The sequence below is a fragment of the Nymphalis io genome, chromosome 8 (genome assembly GCF_905147045.1).
Source record: "Nymphalis io chromosome 8, ilAglIoxx1.1, whole genome shotgun sequence".
NCBI classification, from domain to species: domain Eukaryota; kingdom Metazoa; phylum Arthropoda; class Insecta; order Lepidoptera; family Nymphalidae; genus Nymphalis; species Nymphalis io.
This window is the reverse complement of record NC_065895.1, coordinates 2,929,755-2,953,882: the sequence shown is the minus strand read 5'-3', so window position 1 is coordinate 2,953,882 and position 24,128 is coordinate 2,929,755. Positions and strand designations below refer to the sequence as shown.

Sequence of the window (24,128 nt, the reverse complement as noted above, 5' to 3'; positions counted from 1 at the left end):
AATAAAGTTATAAAACCCAGGACCTCCGGTTCTGTTCTAATATATATACTATATATAATAAGGCTATAGTGGCAAGTCACTAGACCAACGTGTCAGTTGATACTTGGATTATAATGCATAGAACACACATATGATGGAATTTTCCAGATCTTCTCTGTGCTCATGAGAAATAAAAACGATGACAATCGAAACGCCACACACTAATGAGTTGGATGTTGATAATAGTAAGCCCGTTTGACGCCTAAATGTCGGATGTTAGAAGAGTGAACAAGGTATTAAGTCATGTAACGCTATATCTCATAATAAATAAATAAGAGATTATACATAAGCTTACAAGTTTGTATTCTATACGTAAACTTATACGTTTATGCTTATGTGTTTAAATTTGTAATAAGAGGTTTTTCTTTCTGAGAAGAAAAAATAAAAATAAAGATTTAAAATAAAGCACAGGGAAAGGCACTATTCGTTTATAGCTAAAATGAATACCTTATTCATAATAGCTTTTAAAAGACCTGCACGTTACCTCCTGTCGATGTTCCTAGCTGTGGACTTTGGGTCTAATCAGCAATGTATCAATTTAGATGGATGCTTGTGTGTAAATGTGTGTAAAAGTACGTTTGCATTTATTTCTGTTAGTGATATTACCTTGTATACCTTGTGGCGAATGACGATTATTTCCAAAACAATTTCATACGATTTATTTTTAATTTAATTTTAATAATAGTAATATCCTGGGACATTATTCACACACGGCCACCTGATCCCAAACTAAGCAGAGCTTGTACTATGGAAACCAGACAAATGATATACTACATTACTACTTTTCTTTTGTAAATAGATAATTACACTCAGACTCAGAACAAACAGACATGTTCATGCACACAAATGTTTGTCCTGGGTGGGACCTACTAACCACGCCATCTTGCCCGTCAAATGGTACTCACGATTTCAATGCAGGACTGAACAAACGAGCCTTTCAATGTACCAACTATCATGAGTCAAAGCCTTGATGTCTTCCTAACCTTAAGCCAAAACAAAGCAATACCAAATATTCATGTTTAATGATAGAATAACTAATGAGTGGATACAGGTCATCGGTAACATGAATAATTTTCAAATACTTAAGTTCAAAGTTTGAGATATATAAACAATATACTACGACTTATGGTAGTAAATTTTGGAATCTTTAGCTTAAATAATTAAATTGTTTGAAAACAAGACCTCGAATTTTGCAGTCAAGCTCGATAGGTGTAACACAAGCTGTACGACATGAATTCGCCGCCCGTAATTATTGTTTATTTAAAATGTTTTTTCGTTTATATTTCCTTATTACGATAGTGTGTAAAAATATCATATCAAACATAACAGTCTCGTACTCAGTGCTCATGAGCGCACTCAGCCAGCCGCCATATCTATAATTAACGTTAAAAGAAACGCGGATCAAAATTAGTAAAGTAATATAAAAATATATAATAACTTTTAAATTATAAGATTTTATAATATATATCATAAAAAACCGATTCAATCGGTCTCTTTTAGACTCGAATGAGATATTACATAGCATTTGGTACTTTACGAGCTAATAATATGTATAATCTATTTTTCATTTATAATATTTTAATAATTTATTATGTGTGCTGTAAATAAACGTTACCTTTTTCCATATTCTGTGAATTACAAATTAAATTAAATTTATCCTTATTATCATTTTCCTCCTTTAGTTTTAAACGAGGGGCGTTTTAAATCGTTTTATAATATAGTGTGCCATTATGAAAGGTAAGTTTAATATTTCTTTGAATATACTTGTGAAATAAAATATATTTATTTGAAATGGATGGATACATTCATTTATATTTTTATTGAACTATATTCATTTAAAGTAATACTTATATGTGTAAATTAAATTGTTTATAATATAGTTTATATATTTGTGCAGTTAATTATATATATATATATATATATATATATATATATATATATATATATGACCGCCTCTTGTATGCTTAAAAAGTATATGTATCTGTATATTATTTGAAATAATTTTTATATAAAATAAGACGTAAATTTAAATAAATTTAAATTTTCAATATATAATGTATAAAAATTAGATTATAAAGATTTCGACGTTGACTTGGTATCTTGTAATATGTATATTGTTATTTTTTGTTTTTTTTTTTCAGGTAACTCTCGCCTACTCAGCTTTGCATATCTCCATGTTATTTTGATATTTATAAGTCTAGGATACAGTGATGGATCTTTATTCTTTCACGAACCGTCATACCTGGAGTTACAATCACCAGATGCGAAAACCGATTTTGGGTTCTCCATTGCTTATCAATCTAAGTGGAACAGTTTAGGTAAGTAAAAATCTTCTAATTCTAATGGTTGTAGAACTGGACTATAAGTTTCGCTTCTATTCGCTTTCACCACACTCACACTCACGTCAGTTTTTAATTAAATTGTGTCTGAAAAATGTAGAAATTCGCTATGGAGTCACAATTCCATTCACATTAGCCATGATTTTGGAAGCAAATGAGATGGGATATGTTGTGTTTTATTTTTTATTTATATAGGTACACAAAAAGAATACAATCTAGGCATAGATTAAAATTACGAACTTATAGATTTTTAAGCTAGGTTACATTAAAGCCTCTACCTCTTTACCTCTACGCACCAAAGTCGCCACCCGGCGGCTTTATGTCGTTATCTCAACTTCTAACCGATGGCAATTACAGTTATCACTAACCAGCCCGGCGGCCTAAGCCGCCGGGTAAAGACACCGGGCCGGCGGCATTGGTTTGTTGAGGGCTTAAACATGTGTAAATGGCATGCTCATTAAAATAATATTAATACAGTCAGTTGCCCTTTATATAATATTAATAAAATGAATAAATTACTAAATCTAACAAATATATCTTGATTTACAATAATAATAAAAACAATATTTGCATAAGGGTTATCTTAAATTGGCCCTATACAAAATAATTGTGAAAATTTGATTATAGCGGTTGGTGCACCCCATGGTGATTTAAATGGTAAGGTTTTCAAGTGTCCCATGGATGGAGTAGTTAGAAAGAAAAAGCTGATGTGCAACAATCTTAACATCAACATAGAAAAATTAGCTGGTGACTACAGCAGACGTAAGTACTTATGATTATCTCATAACTATGTATCTATGTTCAATCCATGATAAATACTATAGATTGATAAATAATAAGCCGAAATCAGTGAGGAGGACATTATGTACATAATCCAAATGGACGGCAAATCTGACACAAACGAAAAAAAATTAGGCGCAGGACAACTGCTTTACGTGCTTTCAGAGACATGATAGTGTACACACTTCCAGATTCTGAGCGGCTATTGATATTTTATCACATATAATAACTTTTTATCGACCTGTGCTTTAAGCCCAACTCTCGGGATCTGCTTACGTCAATTCAGTCAACATTGTTTATTTCTCTTTACTCTTCTTAAGTTTACGATAGGCTGTGAAAGGTAAAAAAAAGTAAAAAGCTTTCTTTCTATGAAAGCTCTTATAGTATTTTTCATAATATTTTTTTTTTATATTCGCCGGGAGGGCAAATGACTACTCCACCTGATGGTAAGTGGTAGTAGAGTCCAAACGCGACGACGGCCAGTACAGACGGGAAAAACGTTCTGCACTAGCCGCCTTCGCCTTGCCGGCCCGCAAGATGCCTCTTCACGCCTCGTTTGAAGGAACCCGGGTTGTAAGAGGAGGGGAACACGTGAGCTGGTAAGGAATTCCATTTTTTGGAAGTGCGACAAAGAAAGGAGTTGCCAAATTTCTTTGTTCGCGATGGAATTGATGTCACAGTTAGGCGGTGACATCGAGAACCAGCTCGCGTGGACTTAAGAAGGAAGGGGGAAGCAGGAATTAGAGAGAATAATTCCTCAGAGCACTCGCCGTGATACAGTCGATAGAAAGCGCTCAGTGCTGCTATCTCACGACGCAATTGTAAAGGTTCAAGGGTGTTTGTGACCTTTACGTCGCCAATAATGCGTACGGCACGTCGCTGCAACCGGTCCAAGGCCTCAAGTAGGTACTTAGCGGAGCCATCCCAAAGGTGCGAGCAATATTCCACGCAAGACCGTACCTGTGTTTTGTACAGCAGGCAGAACTGTTGCCTGTGATAACAGTTGTTGTGGCGTGAAAAAGCGCCGCACCTTGTTCAGAACTCCGAGTTTCCGTGAAGCTGTTTTTATAACAGCCTCGATGTAATCCCTTGGACTAAGGTCGCAGCGAACGTCAATCCCCAGCATGGCGATTTTGCTTTGCATCACCAGCGGAGTACCACAGAGGGAGGGAAGAGGGGAAAATGTTGACTTTTTCGCCGTGAGAGCGCATACCTGTGTTTTCTTGGCATTAAACTCAACAAGATGATAATCTTGTTGAGCTTAATGCAGAGCCCCATTTGGCGATGAGCTCTAAGGTCCTATCGAGTTCAATGACAAGATCCTTCCGCCTCTCCTCAATTTCCGCTCGCCCAGCCACTGCGCGTCCGTGGTATCCACCATGCACTGTACTATCGTTTGCATAGCAATGTATGTTCCCAAGAGAGAGCATATCATTGATATGCAAAAGAAAGAGATATATGATATTGATGAGATCAGTTCATAGCTAATTAATATAAATCAAAATGTCATTTTGTTATATTACATTTTACACATCTAAATTTTCAAAAAGTATTCATTTTTGATCGCTTATAATATAATAATAATAATAATGTCCTCCAGAACGATTTCGACCACGGCGGCCAATCTCAAGAGAGATTAGCCAACTACGCAGGAGATATTATAATGCACAAGAGTGTGCGCAAACACAGGTCAACATCTCTATTCCCTAACTCTCATAATCCGATGGGACGGCAATCCGACACGACCGGAAAGAGTTCAGGCGCAGGACAAACGGCTTTACGTGCTTTCCGAGGCACGGGAGTGTACACACTTCCAACTTCCACTTCCGCTGCTACTGAGAATTTTCGGACAGAAAAACCCAATAACTTTTTATTGGCCCGACCTGGGAATTGAACCCAGGACCTCCGGGTCTGCGGCCTTATATCAAGCCACTAGACCAACGAGGCAGTTAAATAAATTCTTTTCCGTTTAATTCCAATAACGGAAAAGAATTTATTAAATAATAAGGAAATACGCTTGTGTTAATTTTCATTAATTTATGATTTATTTATTTAGATGGTAATCCAACAGAAGCATATATAAAAATACAAATATACAAGTTTTAGGAAATTGATTAAATGTACCACCAATTATAAGAAAGACAACATGCATAAGAATAATTTCGATACTCATAACATAACAATTAATTAAACAAACAAAATTAAAGTAAACAGCCTAATTAAACCAAAACAAAAATTTAAATTATAGAACAAAATAAATTAAAAAAAAACATATTAAAACAAATAACAAGCCAATTTATACAAGTATAATTCCCAATATAATTATATTCATTATGTTCTCCCGTAATATTTTCAATACTTTTGAATAATTAATTTAATATTATCATTATTAAACGTAATTAAATCACTTTCAGATAATAGCACCGACCAAAATTTTTGTCTCGGAGCCTCAATGTCTGTGACGCCTGATTATATATTTGTAAGTATGTAAAACAATAATCTATATTTTTAGTGTCTATATCGTCTGATAAGTCTGTTTCTTACTTTAAAATGAGTGTTCAGAACTATTTGTCAAAACACTCTGATCACTGTCAATGACTTCTCACTTTAATGAAACAGTTAATAATAATAATAAAATGATAAATATTTTCAGACGTGTGCGCCATTATGGACATCAGATATTCAAGATGGAAATAAGTTGAAGTTTGGTGCGCTGGGCACGTGTTTTGTTTCTAACGACACTAATGCCAGTCGATACAATGGTTTACTAGAACAGTATGTGAAGAAAGATTCCGAACGACGCATTCCTAAAATAGGTTTGTATTATGCTGTAATTGAATGTTCCTTCCTATACTTTTCATCCGAATGAGTTGACACTTTGAACGATCAAACTTTGTTGATATTTGTTTGAAGTTCTCTGGTATAGTACCAGCAACGTACTGTGAGTTTGTTTTCGCCTTTAATATTTTTTCCTGTATATTTTCCAGGATATTAACGTTGCCAGATTTTAACTGAATACGAGGAATATTCAATTAAATTCCGTAAATCATGAACCTTCTGTTAATGATCGATGGAATAGCAAACTTTTTTAAAAAACATTATTTTTTTTAGAGGAAATATATGGGGGTATCGGTTGGAATACTCTGTACGATCCAAATAATAACTTAATTCTCATTGCTAAGTCTTCTCTCAAAAGTAGTATCAGTGTGATGCAAATGAATGATCCTTCAGCACCGACGTTTGCCGTCGCATTGGGCAGCATGTTTAACCAATACGAAAATCTAGGTATATTTTTTAAATTAAATATTAATTTATATCTCAATTATGTAGAACAATCTGAAAAAAGAATTTATTTGCTTATGGGCTAAACTGTGATCTTTTTGGAAGACTGAAATATCTGTCTCAAGCTTATTCATTTATTATAATATGCTGCTATTGCATTGATTAATTACTTAATAAACCGCATTTCAGGTCTCAGTTTTGCCGTTGGTGTATTTTTTAATAATCATAAAGTGTTATATGCATTTAGCATGATCTTACGTAGTAGACTCACAGGCGCTGTAAGTAATGGCATTTTTATAAAATACATACGGTTTTATTTTTTCTATAACAAAAAATAATTCGAGCCGTTGGAACAGTGGGTTCTGTAGGAGTTCGTGGTTTCGTGGAGTGTTCGAAACTGAAATGCTTGTATCCTTGAAATGTTAAAATTATTAAAGTAATTTTCTAATACCAAATTAATGCAAATTATAAATCAATATTTTATATCGCTGTTCATGGTATATTTCAAGATCTATTTACTTATGTATACGTAAATATTAATAATACCGTTTATTTTACAGATAGCCTTCCTTTACTACGAAAGTAGTGATAAAACAATGAAAATATTACAATACAAAAATCAGCCAGTTCAAATTGAAGATGATTCTACGAATTCAATGTATGGTACATCTCTTTATAGCGTTGATTTGAATGGTGATAGTTCCTCGGAGCTCCTAGTTGGTGCGCCTGCGCATAGTACCTATGAAGGCGGGTATGAAAATGGTGCCGTTTTCATCTATGTTGGAGGTGGTCAGGTATATTTATCTTAATTAATTTTGTGTACAAGAATTGGACTAACATCAGAGTTACATAATACTTGAACGAATTGAATCGTAATAGTATAACTAAATTTCACTATTATATTGATCGATTAAACTTAAAATTCTCTAAAATTTTTGAAGAACGGTTTGACTATATAAATTTTTCGTTTGCAATATCTGTAAGATAATAAGTAGGTTAAATCCAAAAAATAAAATAAATAAATCCTCCAAAGTTACAATAAAATCTCATTACATTGCATTTTGTACACTCTTGAAGTAAACTTTGTACTTAGGCAGGATATATATTCCAGTAAAACATTACGTCTATCTGATGTCACCTATTATTTACTATTGTTGTTTGATAAGTAGCTTTTTTAACTTCTTTATATTTTTGTTTAATTTAAAAAAAGGGTTATGTATAGTTACATGATTCAAGGGATTGTGAGTATATATTTAAGTATTTTCATAGATCATAATAAGATGTATTTTGGGTGATTTGTTGGTATTCCAGAAATATATAATTCCGTAATGGTGTCTTTTACAGCCCACCACAAAAACCGGTTCGAACCTTTGCATCCGTGGTAACAAAGACGGTTCACGATTTGGAACAGCCATCTCTTCTAATGATATCGATGGAGACAGTCTTCCAGGTAAGATCTTCAGTACTAACACAAATTTTATCAATAAAAACTTGTTCATTATGAATTTTGATCTCTTTTGTTGTACTTAAATATAACTGAAAAATATCTCTAATTTTTTAGATATTTAATCTGACTCATGTCGGTTTAGGTGTTGCTTGTACCAGATTTGAATCCTGAGTGGATTAAAACCTACCATCATTCGTAATTTACTTTTCAATTACATAATTTATGTCAACCATCACATTTTATTATGTCAGAAGAATATTAGTATCAATCTTTTTTAATAAATTTCAAAAGATTATTATAAGCGTTACCAAATGGTTATGTAAACAATTATTTTCAGAGGTATTTATTAGTGCACCTTATGAAGATTCTGGTGCAGGAGTAGTATATGTTCTATCTGGTTACGAGGTTACAAGAATGTTACTGATAACGGGAACGAACACAGTAATATCAATATCAGAGTTTACCGACACGCAAACAATAAAAAATTCACCCTTCAAATTATTTGGTTTTAGCCTCCAGTCTATTCGAGATTTCGATAAAAATGGTGCAAGTGGTGAGATACTTTTTTTTACCTCATTTTTTATTAAAAATGTCCATGGGTCTCTCTCTTCCATGAATTCTCATATAATAATGTGTTCCTATAACTAACACATTTTTTAAAATGTTTTATGTTAACAGTGTTAGCGGTAGGTTCGCCAAAAAACAGTACAGTTGTACTTTATCGCGGTTTACACTTCATTAATGTGACAGTGACAGCTTTACTTAGAGGGAAAGAGGTGAGGAGTGAATTGCTTAACAGTTATATCTTATTTACATTAGCAATATAAGCATGTCTAATTTGATTGATCGTGTTAAAGTAAATATTTGACTATGGTATTAATTGGGTAAACAAATATAGCCTATTACCAATATTAATGTTTTAGTATATTAAATGTCTTTATATATAGTCATGCATAAACATTGATACTTACAGTATTGCTGTGTTCTGGTTTGAAGAGAGCAAACGAGTATGAGTATAGGCACACTGGCTAAAATATATTTGTTCCTTAGTTGTTATAGTTGGCGACGCATTCAATGATTGTCTAATTGACGCCATTTTGTCGACTGCATTCCTGTGTGGCTCGAGAGAGTTTTTTACTTATTCGATAGTCTTGACATTAACTGCGATTGGTAGGCGGGCGCATATGGGCCACGCTGTAAGAAATACTAACCGTTCCTTTCAATGCGCCATAAGACTTGGGAACTAAGATGTTATGTTCCTTGTACCAGTAGTTCACTGGCACAGTCCCCCTTCAAACTGGAACACAACAATAATAAGAACTGCTATATGATGGTAGAATATCTGATGAGTGGGTGGTACCTACCTACTTACCTTTAGACTAGGATAAAGCCCTACCACCAAATATTCGCTGTTCCGTTAGTGCCATTTATTTCACTGGCCAATTATATCGTTTCCATCCTAAAATAAACAAAAAAAATGTTTTTTGATGTTACAGTCGTTCTTGAGTATTTAAAAAATAAAACAGTTGAAATTTGTTATTCACAGAGAGTAAAGGAGAACGATATGAATTTTACTGTAACTGTGTTTGTAAACGTATCGTTTCCGGTGAAGCCAAATATCATGTCTGGTCGTAAGTACACAATTTCCTTAAATGTTTACCAATTACGTTTTATCTTTTATCCAAAAATATAAAATTATCATTTAACGTTTTGTTACTGTTTATTTTTTACGTTTCTCTTATAATTAACGTAAAATGTATATTTGTTTATTTTATACTATTACCTAGATATTTACTAAGTATCGCCTCTTTAAAGTAATTAAGTAACCACTGGTGAACGCAATTAGTGAATACACTAAGTTATTATAAATCAAATCAAGTCAAAATATTTATTCAATATAGAAGCTTTACCTTTAGAAATTTACTTATTTATTTATTTAGTCTCATAAAATCTACGACTTATCTAAATTAAACTAATTTCCTTCCACCGTCGCTGAATTGAAATGTACTTATGAACAGATTTAAATAATACGAAATTATTTAAGCTAGATATTATAACAACATTAAAAATCATTAGATAGTAAGAAAACAATGACGGGCCGGTTGGCGTGGTTGGTAGATACCTGCCTTTCACGCCTAAGCTTGTGGGTTTGATTCCTACCCAGGACGGACATTTGTGTGCGTGAACATGTCTGTTTGTCCTGAGTCTGGGTGTAATTATCTATATAAGTATATGTTTATTTATGTATGTATATATATACATTTATTTATTTATATATTTATACAAAAGAAAAGTAGTATATGTAGTGTATCGGTTGTCTGGTTTTCATAGTACAAGCTCTGCTTAGTTTGGGATCAGATGACCGTGTATGAATAATGTCCCAGGATATTATTATTATTATTATAATCGATCCTCGTAAATCGGATCTCTCAATTATACTAAATTTAATTACGTGCTGTCGCAGTGTGACTTATAAATAATTAACATACATTCTGTAATATTATAAGCGTAAACAATTGTTGGTGATCCAGTAAAGAAAATAGAATAAAAATAGTAAGCCAGAAACGAGTAAAATCGCGGGAACACATGTATAATCTTAAAACATACTTAAGTGTAAGTTCGGAATCGGAATGCTCACTAAAACACGTAACTTGAGAGTGAGATAGTAATTATGTAGAATTACGTCATTTTGCTTTCAGGACTATTCGTGACTACAAATATAATCGGAGACGCAGCTCGCATAGTGAATAGAACATATGAAATTAAAATTACGAAAAAAGTATCACTATACACTAACGAGGTCCTCGTGTTGTTGGTACGTTCATTATTATTCTTTTTCCAATCCTTAATTTTAGTTATTTAACTTCACTTGTTAGCTTGTGTAGGTCAAACATTGCTATTCAATTAAAAAAAAAAAACATTCAATTGATGTAACTATATTTTTTCATAAACTTTTTTTTACTAACAGTATAATCTAGTATAATTAATTGCTGAATTTTACCACCTCGATATCTGGAAATCCACAACAGCGCGATTTTTAAGGCATTTCTTGGAACTTTTGTCGGCGACTTTTCCAAGCCGATATCACAAAGAAACCTACAAAAAAAGAACGTACTCAATTCTTTAAAGGCCGGCAGCGCACCTGCAAGCACTCTCAATCAGGGACTCTCCTGCTCGTGCCTGTGTAATATAATATGCTCGTTTTTTGTTTTTTATTTAATTAAATACACGCGAATACTCTCTCTTGGCTTATTCCCTAAAGCTACGATAATACACTTGGGCGATCAAATGAGATAACAGTAGCAAACAAAATTAGCATTTTCTTTGTTGCTTTCCTATATTCGAAATTTATACTTTAATACTTATTTCATTCCTATTTTTTAAGTACATCGATGGGACATCATTGTAAATGACTACCAATTTGTAGTCCTATGTTTTTTGTCTAGCTTGGTTTCATACATGCACTGATAAGTTATTTGTATTTAAAAATGTAAGCATGAGTACTAATAACATAATATGCTTATTCTATATAATAACCCTAGTGATGAGCGATTATTCTGTATATCCATTCATCTACTCCATACTGTAAGAATGGAGTAGATGAAGTTATTTAGAATTAAAGTCGTTGCTAAACATGATCGTGACATTTTAAGGATTACCATGAAATAAATGATGTACTAATGAGATACAGAGTAAATATTTACAGAATAGAACTTAGGTCAGTAGCTTTCAGAGCCAGGATTCAAGATGCAACAAAGGTACAAAGGTAGCTACTGAACCTTACATTGCCAATGGCTGTAAAAAGGATTGAACCTTCTGGCGGTTTATTTGTAATAAGAATTTTGTTTGAATTTATATAAATTTATATATTTTTTTGTTTTATTCTAGGACGATACAGAGCCCGGCAATTATAAATTCAGCGCTAAAGTCGAGTCAGACATGAAACTTCTGGAGGCACCAGGTAAAGTAATGAGCAATGCGGCCAAATTCATTAAATATTCGTGGATTTCATGTAAGCACATTATTTTCTCTGCATTATTGAAATACGTGCTACGCACAGGATAGCTTTGATTTTGTTTTACATTATTATTGACAAACGTGTCAATTTAAGATTATTAAATATTATATATTCATCATCCTGAACTCTTTCCGGTCGTGTCGGATTGCCGTCCCATCAGATTATGAGAGTTAGGGAATAGAGAGCGCACCTGTGTTTTCGTACACACTAGTGCATTATAATATCTCCTGCGCAGTTGGTTAATCTCTCTTGAGATTATTATTCATCATCATCATCATCATCATCATATCAGCCAGACGTCCACTGCTGGACAAAGCCAAGGATTCCAACCATAACCGGTATTGCGCTACCTGCATGCGACAGCTTCCCGCGAACTATTTCCCGCGAACTAAAAATATCACATTTTGTACACATTTTTCATTTATATAATTTTCTGTATACTCTGTTGGTACATAAATAAAAAATAAATAAATAAATATCGTTGGTCCACCTTGTAGGGATGCATAAAACAACGAAATTAATTATTTTGTATTTTTTTACAGAATTCGACAGGTTATTTACAATAAGTAATTATAGCAAATCTGAGACAGTTTTGGATGTTGTACGTCGATGTAAAGGAAACGATTGCGTGCCTCGTCTGTCTATGTATTTCGTGTGGTATGGCAGGTAATGATTATCATTGTATTAAATTTAAAATATATTCTTCTATATTATATTTTTGATCGGATTCCTACAAGTATTTTTGAACCATTAAGTGTTGCTACACTTTTTATTTTCATCCATCTATATTTCATACATTCAATTGAGCCACGTGATCGTAAGTGGTTACTTTCGCTCATAGACAATGAGATTTTAGATTAAATACTATAAATATCCTTTTGTTCCTTATTTCTACATAATTGCAATTATTTTTATTAAAATTCGCAACTTACTTCAGCAGTGGATACTACGCAACGATCTGTATTTGTTTGCAATAAAATATTAATTAAATCTGGCTCATTTTAGGCACTAGAATTCCATGCTCCAGAACCTTTGGAAATATATTTTATAAGAGAAAATTAAGTCAGCTTCGCCAAATTTATAGCCTTAATCTATTGAGTAAGTTTTTGTGTTGCGTAAAAGGGAAAAGATTTGCCAGGAGAGAACCTAGAAGCAGCACTGCCAAAATCTTTTTTATTATATCTATTGTACGCCAATTTGATATTTTCTGTTATTTTTTAATTCTATATTCAAATATTTATTTTTAAATATTATTTTCAGTACGGATGAGGTTTATATACTTGGATCAAGTTCACTTGAAAATATGAGTGTAGTAGTGAGAAATGATGGTAACGCCACTTATGAATCCTGCGCGTGGATCAAGGTTGAAGGAGTCAAGGTATAATATACATAAGTATATATATTGATCACAATATATTGCCCGAAATTGGTTTCATATGGTTGATAACAATTAGCACTCATCATATAATATGTCAATCTTTCCTCCGAATTGTATAACTAATTTTAATGATTTTTTTTCGTTTTGCATATCATATAAAACCATTTTAAAATATATTTTATTCTATACTCTGAAATATATTTTAACTTACACTAACAGATAAAAAATAGAGAATTATGCAAGCGAATGTGCGAAAAATGCTGCGAAAATGATGCAAGCTGTCAGGCAAGCTACTTGTTCAAAAAATACGATACTGTCCTGACCGAATTTGACGACGGCAGCTATTAATAACTGAAAATAGCTACAAGCTCAGAAGTTAATATACTGGACAAGTATGTGCGTATACTTATATGCATATATTCTCACACTCATACTCCGATGGAAAGGCAATCCGATTTGATAAGAGTGCAATACTGCCAACTTTCTAATATTTTTCTCAACCTAAGAATATAACCTTGAATTAAATGGAACAGGTTAGCCACATGAGGTAGTTAAATATATTATGAAAAATTCTGTACATAATATCTTAAGAATTATGAGGATAGATTTTGTATATATTATAACATTAATTTCTGTTAACACAGGCTTCAGTTTTGGGATGTATCCAACTTAACGAAGTATGGTATAAATGCGACTTGATAAACATCGAAAGACACGGCGAGGTTTGTAAATTTGTCTTCATGACTAATTGTTATCTTCATATCAATTATCTCGTTGATAATGACCTAGGTAGTAACTGGTAGCTAAAGCACTTAAAATATTTCTCGTTTTTTGGCTAATAGTCAGCTTACATGTAAGATTTAATGATAATAGTCTGAAAAATATGTCTTAATACTTTGTTTTGATCGTCTGAATACTGCTTTCTATAGTTTTTGCTAAAATTGATTGGAAAACAAATTTAAATTGAATACAATAATATGACGTGATGTGTCGCTCCGTTGTACTAACGATGACTTCCTTCCTTGTAATTAATCACATTACTTTCATATACATGTATAATATTATTTTATTGTCATGTAAATATGAGCCGAGATGGCCCAGTGGTAAGAACGCGTGAATCTTAACCGATGATCATGGGTTCAAACCCGGGCAAGCACCACTGAATTTTTATGTGCTTAATTTGTGATTATAATTCATCTCGTGCTTTACGGTGAAGGAAAACATCGTGAGGAAACCTGCATGTGTCTAATTTCACTGAAATTCTGCGACATTTGTATTCCACCAACCCGCATAGGAGCAGCGTGGTGGAATAAGCTCCAAACCTTCTCCTCAAAAAGAGGAGAGGAGGCCTTTAGCCCAGCAGTGGGACATTCACAGGCTGTTACGGTGCGGTGCGGATGTAAATATTATTATTAATGACATCATTATGTAATTAAAAACCTTTTATATTTTTTTAAAACAATTTTGATCGACTTCTTACTTTATCTTGTAGCGTCCTATAAACATTCGACTAGATACAAGCAAGACGTCAAATCGAGATGAGGGCCTGGAGGTCGAGGTTCAGTTGTATAATAACTGTGCTGCCTCTGGAATGAACGCCACTAAATCTCAAAGCAAGAACATACCATTTGAATTAAATACCGCTGATATTTCTATTGACTAGTAAGTAATTTAATTATTTGAGAAAGTGATTATAGATTTCTTAAATAAAACTCTTTCCTATATTGTAGCTTATAAAGATGAGGTCGTGAAATCTTGGGTCGGGTTGGTAAAAAACTTATCAGATAGACAGATTTGGCGTAATAATGAATATAATAATAATTTCTTATTGTTATATTATCAGAAAACAAAATATTAAAACTGTTCGATCAATTGTTCTTCTCATTTAATATTTATATTCATATATTATTTATCCTATATTCACAGTTTACATTATGATCGGAATATTACGGAGCGTGAAATTCAAGACGTTGAATCAGATTCAGTAATAGGAATTCGTGATTTTTTTACGGTAAGAATTTTTAAGAATATTATTTTAATATATATTTTATATAATAATACAAAGGAGAAGAATTCTGAGCTTGACACGTTTTGTTGAATCGGCGGATTGACGAGCCAAATTGTTATAATGACTAAGCTGCTAATAGCCGACATGGCTCAGTGGTTAACGCGTGAATGCCGCTTAAAACCAGGGCAAGCACGTCTGAATTTTTGTGCATTATTATCTCGTGCTTAGTGGTGAAGGAAGCCTGGGTCAACTGAAAGGCAGACTTTCAACTGTGTTTCCACTAACCCGAATTAGAACAGCGTATTGAAATATGCTCCATAACCTTCTACTTAAAAGAAAGCCTTAGCCCAGCTGTGGGATATATATAATTGGCTGGTACCTTTGAAGCTGCTACTGCTTACTCTAACAGTTTTGAGCTTATATAATTTGCTAAATAAATTAAGATTTTTGTATTTTTCAAAGTATTTTTCATATAACATTAAAATATCAGTTGCCCATCCTTTATATTTTTAATCTTTTTTTGCCTTTTCAGATTACAAATAACGGAACCGTTACGTGGAAATCTATTCATGCATTGATCACATTGGAAAACCGTCCATTTATTAAAAATCATACGGTAAGCACAGAGACAACTAAGTATACTTTGCTTATTACGACGCTCATTATAACAGATCCTCTGATCAATGTCACTGGCGCAGCAGTTTTTATTATAATAATCATTTATTTAATTGTGCAAATGTAATTATATAATAAAATTGACTTGGTTTATTGATTAATTAAATTATTTTATATTAAATTTAAGTTACACTAAAATAAATAGAAATAATTTAATGGTTTAAATAAAATACAAAACTAATTTGAATTACAAATAAAATTGGTTTAATTAAATTCAATTCTATTTAATTATATAAATTTAATTTAAAAAGGCTCGTTGCCTCTACTGGTGACAAGAGGGCTGGTTCATTTTCGCCCAGAGAATCAGAATTGCGATTCAAAGGGGAAATGCTGCTAGCATTCTTGCACCATTCCACGCGGTCACGATTTGTACAGTGAATATTTTTATTTTTTATTTGTATTTATTAAAGGATTTAATGTTATATACTTTGGTATAAACTAAAATAAATAGAAATTAAAAATTTGAAATAAAAATGGTAAAATTACATTTTTAATGACAACTTGAACGGTGATAACTCTCACCCAGTGATATTGAAAGGGACAATCAGAACGGTCTCCGATTACCTTTAGTATGCCATTGCTGCTGCCCCGAATACGCTTTAAGATTGAGGCTACCTTTTTCCGCATGATTGCTTGGAATTCATCCATATGAGCCTCCACAAACATCGATGAAGCGCAAGAAAGCGCAGTAACGAGGCAGCCGCATCCTAAAGCACCCTAAAAGCGTTATTGTACTACACCCGTAGGGCGCTGAAAGTGCGTTTGGTGTACTTTATCCATAGTCTGCTCGAGTAAAAAGATTAGTAGAAAGTAGAAGACAGTAGGCCTTGAATAAAGTTATCTTGATTTCTTCTGAACTGCGAACGAACCTACGAGCTATCATGTTACTTCTAGAGGCTAGCGTTCTATGAGATACTATTTAAAAATACAACACATTTCTGTATGGTTTGATATTTTTCAGATAATGATGCCAGAAACAAGTGAATGTACTGATAGCACGTCAGAAGATCTAACAATTTTCAACTGTACCTTAACTCTCGAAGCAAATTCGACTTTTAAAATATCGACCACGACGAATATTTTGAAGGAAAGAATGAGTAAGTCTATCTCTTCAATGATAAATTCATATGTTAACGTATTTCCATGTATAAACCAATAGCTTACACAGTTTTATTTAAACCCATAAATAATGTCTGCTTAATGCACAGACGGAAATACGTAGACGGAATATATATCTTGTATCTGTTTGTTTATTTGGTATTGATAGTAAATTCTACTACATATGATTTTCGTAAACAAGACATATAAAAAGATTTCCACGAACTGAATATATCTACTACATATTAAGTTCGTGATAATCTTTTTAAGAGATTTTAATAGACATTAACATTGAGCATTAATATTTAATGCTTTTATTAACGTAAACGTATAATATTAATTTTTTCATTGTATATAGGTACATATCAGTAGATAAATATGAAGTAAAATTAATTAAAAAATAACCAAAAATAGTGATTTTTCTTTTATGAGCTTGAATTTTATTTGAAGTTAGATTTGTTTTTTTATATTTAATTGAACTTTTGTGTCTGTGCCATTTTCAAGTATTTTTTTTTCAATTCTAATATAATCAAATACATTATACATACATCACTTAATTACATCTTATGCTATTCTCAGTCTTAAAACTACTATAAAAATTGCTATCGTGAATTTGTGTCTTTTCAATGACAGTGGTATTTCAGTTTTATCTGTGTTTTCGAACATATTTTTCTTTGCGACCGAGTATCTTTGTCCGGTGAACTGGAAATATCCAGTAATTTATACTTTATACATATACATCAAGCTCCTCATCAATCATTGTCATAGCCCCATATTGTATCATTTTGAGTATTAATTAACAGTAAGCCTCATATACGCTTATACTAGTGATAGTCTCCGACTTCGTTTTATAAGAAGATTAGTGTTTGCCCGCGTCCTCACCTTTAAAAGCCTACGTCCTTCCTTGGACATCAAGCTTTCTTCATAACAAAATTTTATCAAGATGATCCTAAATTATAATATATTATATAATAAATTGTTGATTTTTGTAATGCTTATATATATAAATAAATATTTATTTGTTTATGATATCTGTAAATACTTCAGGCGTAAAAGTAAATATCACTGTATTGTAAGTTAAACGTATAGATAAATACTACATACATTTATTTATAATAAACTTTCAGTGAACAACTTCAAAGATGGGAAATTAAGTGTCACATCGACTTATGTTCTATTTCTGGAACCAACTTTAAAAACTCTCAACAAAACGTATGTATTATTATATAATTACTAATCCTTAATTATTTTTACTTATGCTACCGTGAACTTGAAGAATAATTCTTGAAATGGTTTCTCAATAATACCTTATGAACAACTTAGATTGTTCAAAATACCATGATATAATGTAAATTAATTGTCAAAGGTATTTATTTTTCTGTACTTCTCCTGTGATTGGAATAGACAGTAAGTATACAGCGTAAGAGTGCTTCGAGTTGTTTCTGGAAAAATGTTTCCTATGGTGGTCGATTCTTTGATTTGGCAGAACGTAGGCAGTATAATATTAGTGAATGTGACTCCCGATTAAAAAAAAATACAAATAATTATATTTATACATTCTAATTCTTTTTTTTTTAGATTATTTATTTTGTTTTATTTTTAGATTAATCTCAACACTGTATATTCAAAAGGATACAAGTTTTGGGAATAATAAGAATCTTATAATCGTGGTAGCTATTATAGTCGGATTATTGGTGCTTGCTGTTATCATGTTGATCTTATACAAGGTATAATTATCAATTATCTTATCAATTTATATTTATGCCTCTTTACTTATTTATCGCTTGATACTTAAAGAATGTTTTTCTTAGGTGGTACTAATATAATAATATAATATCCTGGGACATTATTCACACACGACCATCCGATTCCAAATTAAACAGAGTTTGTACTATGGAAATAAGACAACTGATATACTACATTTACTACTTTTCTTTGATATATACATACTTATATAGATAATTACACCCAGACTCAGGACAAACATACATGTTCATGCACACAAATGTCTGTCCTGGGTGGGAATTACCCCCCAAAACCTTCGGCGTGAAAGGCAAGTATCTACCAACCACGCCAACCGGCTCGTCATGTTGGTGTTATAAGACTTAACTGTAACTATGTATGGTCATCCTGACCAAATTTTGGTCCCGGCTACCACAGACTATCCCATCCAGATTTATTATTAAGCAGCGGTATAGCTACATAAAGACCCTGGTGTGGACCTTGATTTCGCTAAAATTTTATACTCATTCAAAAGTACAGAATTTGTGGATAACTTTTTTGTTTCAGCTTATATCTACAAAGACAATATTAATGTTAGTCTGGAAATATAATCTAGTTTAATAAATAAGTCTCTTAAATTATTTATTTTTTATATGCTGTCTATAGGCCCCCTCACCATTGGGGGCCGTGGTGCACCTCACTGTATTGCCCTATTATTGCCACTGTGAACAAGTGCGTCGACACAGATACATAATACAAACACCCAAATATGATGAATTTAAGTTAAATAGGTAAAAAGTAGCTACCTCACGACCCCATCACGAGACCACGGAACCATGACTTTATTGCATTGTCATAGGAGTTACCTATATATTCCAAATTTTATTACAATCAGTTTTGATCACATGCTAACAATTAAAAATAAATAAAAGCTTGTAAATGGTTAGGCGTGCTGAGGGGCCGAAATTTTTTGCGCACACTAAAGCTAAGAATATTTTTTACGTAATTTTTCAATTCAGTTAAATTATTAAACTAATATTTAGCTATGGCTCTTACTATAACGGTTACGTCAGGGATATTGTATTATTAACAAGTTTTACATATGACCTAAAAAGACTTGAAATTGCAGGTCATTTATGTTTTTCTGTTAAATAATTACATACAATATAAATAATGGCGTTTTTTGTGGAGTTTAAGTGTGTTTTCACATTAGAATAATCGCTTCCAACATGTAGCGACCTTATTGTTACATATTTCATTTTGCTCCCTTTTTTCTAATGTTTTAATTCTAGTTTTTTGGGCTACATTTAGATTTTTATCTTTATTAGCGAATAAAGTTGCTATTAACATGGTTTTACTAATAAACCATTTCTTTGTGGATGTTGATTACTACTAATTTCGTTCTATCTGTCATTATTGATTTGATATTCGTAAGAAGACATAGAATTGCTTAACAAATCGCACGCTAAGCAACATTTATAAGTAAGGCCGTTAGATTTACGATAAATAATTCGTACACTTTTCTATAAGTTATTTAGAAAAAATGCATAATATATATAATGTATTGCAAATCAAGCACGTGAAAAGTCAATGCTGTCAATATAAATTAAGTGACTAAATAGTTTAGAGTATATTACACCATTCTGCAACAATTCGAATAGAGTGGACTTGATACATATGAGACAGAAACGCAACTGGCATAAGCAGGTCTCCTAATGATGTATGACGATGACGAGCCGGTTGGCGTGTTTGTTAGTTACTTGCCCTTCACGCCGAAGGTTGTGGGTTCGATTCCCGTCCTGGACAGACATTTACATACATGAACATGTCTGTTTGTCCTGAGTCTGGGCGTATTTATCTATATAAGTATGTATTTACAAAAGAAAAGTAGTGTATGTATGTATATCAGTTGTCTGATTTCCATAGTACAAGTTCTGCTTAGCTTGGGATCAGATGGCCGTGTTGAATAATGTCCCCGGATATTATAATGTTTATCATCACCGCCGACCATTAAATGTATTGCAAATCAAGCACGTGAAAAGTCAACATTTAAAATGTTCTAACAATCTCAACTCTTCATCTATAATTAATAGAATAAAATCAATCCTATATAACATTTAATCAACATAAGTATTTACTTTCTTACATGTTTTAAATTGTTAAAAACGCTCGCTACATAGTTTTAGAAAAGCTTGAAGGTTGTAAAATGTTTTTATTTTCATTTTAAGGCGACCGTTTTGGGTTTAATGCTGATGCATTCCAAACTTTAGTCTAAGGAACTGACGCAGACAATAGTCTAGACTGCTGTTTATCTAAACTCTTATTAAGCAGTTTGTTGCTTGTTTGCCTAATAATGAAAACTTAGCCTTATTTATCTGTACAATTTATTCAAAATTTCTTTCAAAATTTGGTTTATTTGGATGAAACTGTATTTTGCGAATACATTTTGAAAAAAAAATTAACTGTTTTCGTGTAGCTTTTTTTAAATATCAATTAAATATAAATGAAAACAAAAAAATAATATAAAGTAACATAATATTATTATAGAATTTTTATATACATTTTACATAAACACTTAGGTGTTTAATGTATGTGTGTTTACTTATATGTCTATATTGATAAATATATGTTTGTAGGTATGTGTAGAATTAGAAGTTTTTACGTTTTTAAGTTTCCTTTTATTTTGTCTTAATTATTAATTTATTAAAGCTATGTGTTAAATATTGCATTTGATAAAAGAAATCAAATACGCTCGAACTCGAGGGATTGTTTAGTGGCTATTAATGAAATCAACTATGTACCTCTATTTTAAGATAAGCTCATTGGTACTTTACCAATAGTGCTGTCATTTGTTTCAGACGAGCAAAATTTCAGTGATTCTCACAATTAGTATTGTTAGTTGCATATTTACAATTATAACATTAACCATACAAATAAAATAAACAAATATACCAATAAAATTAAAAATATGAAAAATAAAATCATTTAGAAAAAAAGAATGGTTGCAATAATAAAGAGTTTTTTCAAGCTGACTGAGCTTATACTACAATATATATATATATATAATTTATTGAATATAGATCGTGTTATGTCATCAACGTTTATAATCAATTTTGATGTTTGAATTAATTTTCAAATTTGAAAAAATGAAGTTACTAAGATGACAAGAATCAATCAATTAATCAATGAAGCTTGAAAATACAATATATAATTTTAATCCGTATATAATTCTTAAGAAATCTTAATTTTGATATTTGAATTTATTTTCAAATTTGGAGACGTAGGATGTTGTATTAAGACTGTCGTGTCATGAGTCTGCGCTATGTTAAGTGAAAAGAGAAATTAAATGGGCCTTGTTTTTAGGTTGGCTTTTTCAAGAGGAAGGAAAAGACCAAATTGGACACGCTGAAGGAGGAGATAAGGCAGAAGAGTATAGTAAGTGTCCCCTTAGTGTAATTTTATTCCCTTAATGGCCCGTATCAATTACACTCAACGATAATGTTAGTACCTATTCACAGAGTTAATACGAGGTATTATTAAGCAATATTTGATACACCGATGTTGCCTTATTTTTTATTACTTTTATTAAAAAGTCTCAGTAACATTTCAATTTAATTGACAAAACATAACACCTTAAAATAATAATAATGAATTGTAACGTGTTGTTTTTATTATGTTGATTGTTTAATATTTTATTCCTCAATAAGATTGTCTTGATTTATCAAAGAAGTCTCAATAGATATTTAGATAATTTATTGGATATTAAATAAAATTTCCATTTCAGCATCGACCCAATCCTGACGATGGAGCGACTTCCTCTCATGAAGATACAGAGGTCATTAAAGGTTTTTATCAATACTGATCATCTAACCTAACTGGATTTCATTTCACTTTTATAGAATTATACTAACTAAGAAAAAAAAACAACATTTAACGAACTAAAAATTATTGTCACAGTATAGTTACAACAACATTATGTATTTATTCACAATAAAATTTTGATGTGGTGATCACCATAAAAATACGAGCAAAGTATTCGTATGTAAAATAAAATTGTTATTAAAAATGCTTTGATATGTGTATAGATGAGCTTCCAGGCTGCTTCAATGCGGGTTGGTAGAATACACATGTGACATAATTTCAATGAAATTAGAAACATGCAGGTTTCCTCACGATGTTTTCCTTCACCGTCAAGCACGAGATTAATTATAATTACAAATTAAGCACTAGAATTTGAACCCACGATCATCGGTTAAGATTCACGCGTTCTAACCACTAGGCCATCTCGGCTTCTAACTAAGCTCTAAAACCTTCTCCTCAAAAAGGGAGAGGAGGCCTTAGCTTAGGCTGTTACTGTGTATAGATGATAAAAAAGTATGTAGTTAGTACTCATTGACTTTTACGTAGGATAAATATAAATTTCGTTGTATTTGATTATTATAGCTTTGTATTTAAAATGTTGGGAAATAGTAAGTATGAGTTTCTTGCCGGTCTGCTTAATTCTGTAAATGACGGTTCAAAAGAGCTTGCCTGCTTGAATAAGTAGTAAGTTTTTTGATTTGATTTATGATACATTTGAGTGATAAGTAGCTTATTCATATTTAGAACGTGGACTTAAACGGAGACCGTGTTTCAAATACGGGGAAGTTCTAAGCAGAGTTATAGTCAAATTTGGAACATGAAACATGATTATGCAAACTAAGTCTATCAGACAGTTTCGTTGCCACAAATTTAGAACGGATTTTGAGGAATTTTTATTTTGCTACATACGCTATATTTATATATCTAATATGTAATATAAATTCCACACGGAATAATGGATAGAACTAACGTTTTATTTTATTTATTCCAACAAAATTATTATCATTTATTTTTATTCTTGGTATAAGTCAAGTTATAAGTTGTTGGCTTGTTCGGGTGCTGAAAAAATATGTAAATCGAATAGTGCATTTTCTGACATCCAAAAACTGTATCATGAAATATTGAAAATAAACTTAGGATGATACGCGCTTTTAATCAGTCAGATGTAATATAATTTTACCCGAACCGCTTTGGAATGGGGGGGGGGTTCTTAAATCTACGGACCTTGGACTTTATGCCTGGACCTGACTAAGTGTTGTCATAATTAACGAATTCTCATTTCATTTCAGGCTGATATAGAAATAATAGAGGATGCCATATCTTTGCAACTGAGGAATTTCAAATTTTCAAACGATTCAGAAGTGTTAATAAAAGATTAAAATTTCTGAACTTTCAATTATAAGTTCATAGAAATGATTTAATGTTTGATTATTTTCTTTTAAATATATTATTTAAAGGGCTGTAACATTTTGATTGACTTT

At 31.9% G+C, this 24,128-nt stretch overlaps 1 protein-coding gene across 3 annotated transcripts; it reads left to right on the top strand.

Moving 5' to 3' along the window:
• Nucleotides 1–1,435: 1,435 nt before the first annotated feature.
• Nucleotides 1,436–24,121, top strand: LOC126770167 (integrin alpha-4-like). Of its 3 annotated transcripts, XM_050489396.1 has the most exons (27): nt 1,436–1,454; nt 1,722–1,776; nt 2,181–2,357; nt 3,006–3,140; nt 5,573–5,637; nt 5,812–5,974; nt 6,270–6,443; nt 6,630–6,718; nt 7,001–7,234; nt 7,785–7,890; nt 8,225–8,440; nt 8,566–8,663; nt 9,434–9,518; nt 10,587–10,702; nt 11,776–11,848; nt 12,448–12,571; nt 13,166–13,283; nt 13,928–14,005; nt 14,776–14,945; nt 15,210–15,294; nt 15,824–15,907; nt 16,928–17,063; nt 18,192–18,276; nt 18,668–18,791; nt 22,150–22,221; nt 22,571–22,621; nt 23,937–24,121. In XM_050489396.1, exons 2-27 carry the CDS (start codon nt 1,770–1,772, stop codon nt 24,024–24,026), a joined length of 2,955 nt encoding a protein of 984 aa, XP_050345353.1. In that variant the 5' UTR covers nt 1,436–1,454; nt 1,722–1,769; the 3' UTR covers nt 24,027–24,121. The 3 variants fall into 3 exon arrangements, with proteins under 3 accessions (XP_050345353.1, XP_050345352.1, XP_050345354.1); XM_050489395.1 differs by lacking the exon at nt 1,436–1,454 and having other exon boundaries at nt 1,643–1,776; XM_050489397.1 differs by lacking the exon at nt 1,436–1,454 and having other exon boundaries at nt 1,643–1,776; nt 22,571–22,631; nt 23,937–24,051.
• Nucleotides 24,122–24,128: the final 7 nt, after the last annotated feature.

Coding starts and splice junctions, on each gene's coding strand:
- LOC126770167 (XM_050489396.1), top strand. Junction 5,638..5,811: donor TGACGCCTGATTATATATTT/GTAAGTATGTAA, acceptor AAATATTTTCAG/ACGTGTGCGCCATTATGGAC. Junction 9,519..10,586: donor GCCAAATATCATGTCTGGTC/GTAAGTACACAA, acceptor TTTTGCTTTCAG/GACTATTCGTGACTACAAAT.